Below are 4314 nucleotides of genomic sequence, written 5' to 3' on the forward strand. Positions count from 1 at the left end.
CCAGGGACGCTACAGCCCCGGCCTCGGCCGGCAGCGACAGAGCCCGACCCCCTCAGCCACACATGTACCGCAAGAGAGCCCGTGGGGGGGCCACAACGGCCCTGGATCCCCAAAAAGAGAGGGGCAGGGACCAGGCTGAGCCCCATGGGGACAGCTACCATGGGCCAGGGGACAGAGCCGGCATCACCACAGCCCCCTGGGAGGGCAAGGCTGGGCTCAGAGCCCAGGGGGGATTTGGCACAGTGAGACCCCCAGGGTGGGGCAGCCCAGCCTGGGGCAGGAGGGAGCTGGGGCAGCCCCATCTGCCCCCCCTGCCCAGCACCAACACGGACCAGGACCAGGAACTGGTGTGTATTCCCACAGCATGATCCCATCCCAAACCCACCCGTGGCAGGAATTAGTGTCAGAAAGGAGCAGCAGGCACGGAGCCCAACCTGGAGAATAGCCCTTGGAGAAGCCACTAAGAGAAAAAGGCCACCTGTGACCCCCCACTGTGCCCCTCCCCGGGCTGCTCAAGGCCTCCAGTGCCTGCTTGGGAGCCAGGGGGTCCCTGTTGGGCTCCCCTGGGAAGGAGACAGTCCCTGTATGGCAGCCGGAGCTGGCAGGGGACGGGGCTGTAAACTGCAGGGAGCCGGGCATGTAAACACAGACCAGGGTATAGGGGGGGCCGTGCCCAGGGGCTCCCGGCCCCCCACCTCCCCGAGGGACCAAAACCGGCGGACAAGGGGGATCCCACGAGCCCCAGCCCTCCCCACGGAGCCGGGGAAGCAGCAGCATCCCCCAGGAAGGGGGCTCTGGAGCATGGGACAATGACACTTGACCGTGTATAAAAAAGAAAAATATCTTCCCCGGGAAGAGTTTGTGCCCCGCAGGCCCAGCTCAGGGGTCCAGGGCCGGCGGCCAGGCAGGGAGGTGTGGGGGGAAGGTGCCGGAGCCGGGGCGGTGTTAGAGAAGAGGCGAGTCTACGTTACATGGGGAGGGGGCGCGGGGGGTCCAGTCGAGTCGCGCATCCCGGGAATCCGAGCACTGAGATGGGTCAGGGAGGCCGGCGATGCCTGTGGGGGACACAGCCCCTGAGAAGGGGACCAGGGGGGCCTGGGACACACGTCCCCCCTGCTCCCCTTCCTCCATAAGCCTCAGGGACCACAGCACATTCCCATTCCTCCCATGAGGAATTTGGATGCCAGGGCGTGGCATTGGGTTCCCAGGTCCAAACTCCACTCCCACCCCAGGGACCAGCCCCTCACAGACCTCACTTGATGAGGATCCCCGTGGGCCGGGCCTCGTCCTCGCTGGCATTCCTCAGGTTCCGCTCTGCTTCCTCTGAGGACCTGGGGCAGAGCAGGGTCAGGGGCGGTTGAGGGCACCCTCACAGCCCCTTGCACCAGTCACCTCATTCCCACCCCACTCACGCCAGGAAATCCTTCACTTCCTCCACGGTGGTGTCCCCGGTGGTGTCCAGCGGGTTCTCCAGGCTGCTGTTGGGGGAGTCAATGGGGCCAGGCGAGAAGGCAGCCAAGTGCTCCTCAGGGGACCCTGGAGAGCGATGGGGACGGGAGGGATTGGAGGCAGCCAGGCCATGGAGCCGGCCCCAGAGTAGAGCCCACGGGACATGGTGTCCGTGCTGGGACAGGGGGATCACTCACGGTCGCTGTCGGAGGGGGAGTGCCGGCCCTCGGGGCTGCGCGGGACGTGGGTGCCATTCGCCTGTGGCAGCTTCGGTGTCGCCATCAAGCTGTTGCTGGAAGGAACGGGACAAGTTACATCCAGAGCCCGTGCCAATGGGGTGGGTGTACAGGGCTGCTGCCACAGCAAAGCCCCCCACGCCCCCAGGGCACGTCCCACCTGAGGCAGGAGGTGTCCTGGAGCCGGGCGACCTCCAGCCGGCACAGCGGCTCCGTCACGTTCCTGGCGCTCAGCGAGAAGCGCTCGAACTCGGACGGCGAAATTAGGTAGAAACCTAGAGAGGAGACAAAAGGGAGCCTTAGGGGGCTGCAGCAAAGGACAGTGTCCCATCAACATGGGATGTCACCTGGTGCCCTCACCTTGGCCATGCTTGGTGAAGACACAGGAGGCAATGCCGCTGATGTCCTCCTTGCGGATGCAGCCGTAGTGGACCTGGGGCCGCAGGCTGGGCACGGTGAAGATGTGGATGTCCCCCAGGTTGGTGAGACAGGCCAGGCAGTTCTCCAGCCGCTCCTCAGAGCCGGCGCTGGCGCTGGCCAGGCTCACCAAGGCCACCTTCCGCACCCGGCAGCCCTCGTGTGCCGTCAGCTTGAACTTGGTCTTGGCACTCACTTTGGGGAGCGTGAAGACCTGGGAGGGGGAGAGGAGCCAGGTGTCAGAGGGGAACAGGAACCTGCAGGGTTTTGGTGGCTACCTTTGCCCTTAGCAAAGGGCAGCACCTTCCCCTTGGATCCACCACTCTAGGGAGAGGCATAGGAGGGCTCCCAGACTTGGCTGGTCACCTCCAGCCCTGTTCCTGCACAATGGGGACGCAGGACATGTTGTGTCCCATCCCTTCCACAGCAGGACAATGAATCCCACGCTCACCTTGAACTGCTCCTCTGAGGAGATGAGCATGGAGTGGCTGCCCTGCATGTCGGGGGCCTTGGCGAGGTCCCGAGACACCTCGTAGGGCTCGGGCAGGGGGTTCCCCCGCCCATCCAGCACTGCAATGGCCACCACTGGCGCCCGGTGCATCAGCTGGATCTCCTTCCCCAGCACCGCCTCCACCGCCCGCTCCGAGAACTTCTCCTGTGACGGCACCTCCAGGGCGTAGGCGAACACCGACCCCGAGTTGGTCCCTGCCCACATCGTGGGGCCGTGGTGGGCGGCTGCAGGGGAGGGAGCAGTGTCAGAGCCCCCTCCCCATGGCATGGCGCCAGCCAGACCCAGCTCAGGGGCTTTTCCTGGCGAGGGAGGGGGGTCTCACCGTCGCGAAGGAAGGTGTCGGCAAAGTAGAGGCACCGCACGACCCCCGAGAGCGAGTCATCGGCCGAGCGGGGCTCGATGCGCCGCTGCACCGGCGTCATCTCCACCTCGGGGGGCCCCGCCTGCTCCGCCAGCTGCGCGTTGGCCTCCTGCACCTGGGGAGGGGGACATGGGGTCAGTCCCTGCCTGGCGGGGACACGGACCCGCCGTGGTGGCCCCTGCTCCCTGCCCACCTTGCTGGAGGGGCTGCTGGCGTTGAGCCTCTTCTTGCCGGACACGCGGCTCTTGCGGATGCGGCGGAAGGACTGGCGCAGGGACTTCTTGAGGGACTTCACGCGGGACAGGGGCCCCTCCATGGCCAGCGAGTCGTTGGGGTGCAGGGTACACCTGCGGGCACCGATGCTGCTCAGCACCCAGACCCCGACACGTCGCTCTGGGGTATCCCCAGCACCGAGAGCCCCCATACCTGGCCAGCACGGGGTTGCGCCGGTAATAGTCGAAGAGCCCGAAGCCGTGGCTGGTGCCGAAGGCCACGAGGTTCCACTCGGAGTGGAGGGTGACAGCGGTGACGGCGGCGGGGGGGACGCACTGCACCAGCACGCTGGGCTGGAAGCCGGGGGCGAAGTGCAGGGGGCCATTCCGGGGGGCCAGCCGGTCGTGGCCCTTCCAGGTGAAACCCTCACGGTCCTGCAGCAGGTCCACTGTGGCCACGCTGACCGCGTGCTCTGACTTCTCGTCACTCAGTTCCATCACCAGCACCTGCAGGGACAAGCATGGATGGCGGGACACGCGCTGGACCCTCCAGACAGTCCCCTTGCAGCATGCCAGGGGCTAAACCTCGTGGGTAGGAGCCTTTCGGGGACAGCCATGGGGGTCTGTGGGGCCTGCAGCCCCCACCATGCTGTGGGTCCCCAAGTGGGGAGCTGAGAGGTTCCCAGCAGCCCCCGCTCTGCTCTCCCTGCCCTACCTGCCCTGCTGTGCCTGCCACCACCATCTTGGCCGTGTACTTGCAGAGCGCGATCTTCTGCACACCCAGGCGTGGGTCGTCGCTGTAGGGATCAAAGCAGCCCACCTGTGTGTGGGGGGGACAGGTGAAGGGGGGCTGGGACCCTTCATACAGCTGTGGGGTGGGCCCCCCACTGCACCCCCACATCCTCCCAGCAGCTGTGGCACATGGCATCACGCCCAGGGAAGGTCTGTCCCCACGCACCCCCCGACTCTCCCCCTCCACCAGGGCAGACCCGCGGGACGGGGCACACGGAACAAACGCCCCTTGTGTCCCCACGGTGCGTCACACGGCAGCTGTGCCCTGAGCCGGGGGACACGTCCCCGGGGCGCAGCCGGGACGGCTCCGGCAGGTGCACCCCCCGTGCCCGCCTC

At 66.7% G+C, this 4314-nt stretch overlaps 1 protein-coding gene across 1 annotated transcript in view; it reads right to left on the bottom strand.

Annotated features, from left to right (window-relative positions):
* Positions 1-11: 11 nt before the first annotated feature.
* Positions 12-4314, bottom strand: part of LLGL1 (LLGL scribble cell polarity complex component 1) — a 15851-nt gene continuing 11548 nt past the window's right edge. Inside the window, exons 10-20 of the mRNA XM_029957819.1 lie at positions 3902-4130; positions 3401-3693; positions 3168-3321; positions 2936-3089; positions 2554-2837; positions 2046-2316; positions 1846-1960; positions 1647-1741; positions 1413-1536; positions 1252-1331; positions 12-1055 (exon numbers count right to left, since the gene is read on the bottom strand). Coding sequence (XP_029813679.1) covers positions 1253-1331; positions 1413-1536; positions 1647-1741; positions 1846-1960; positions 2046-2316; positions 2554-2837; positions 2936-3089; positions 3168-3321; positions 3401-3693; positions 3902-4130 — 1798 coding nt within the window. The 3' untranslated portion in view covers positions 12-1055; position 1252. The remainder of the gene's footprint in view (positions 1056-1251; positions 1332-1412; positions 1537-1646; positions 1742-1845; positions 1961-2045; positions 2317-2553; positions 2838-2935; positions 3090-3167; positions 3322-3400; positions 3694-3901; positions 4131-4314) is intronic.

This window comes from Manacus vitellinus, unplaced genomic scaffold (assembly GCF_001715985.3).
Source record: "Manacus vitellinus isolate BGI_N305 unplaced genomic scaffold, ASM171598v3 scaffold_12_pilon, whole genome shotgun sequence".
Taxonomy (NCBI): domain Eukaryota; kingdom Metazoa; phylum Chordata; class Aves; order Passeriformes; family Pipridae; genus Manacus; species Manacus vitellinus.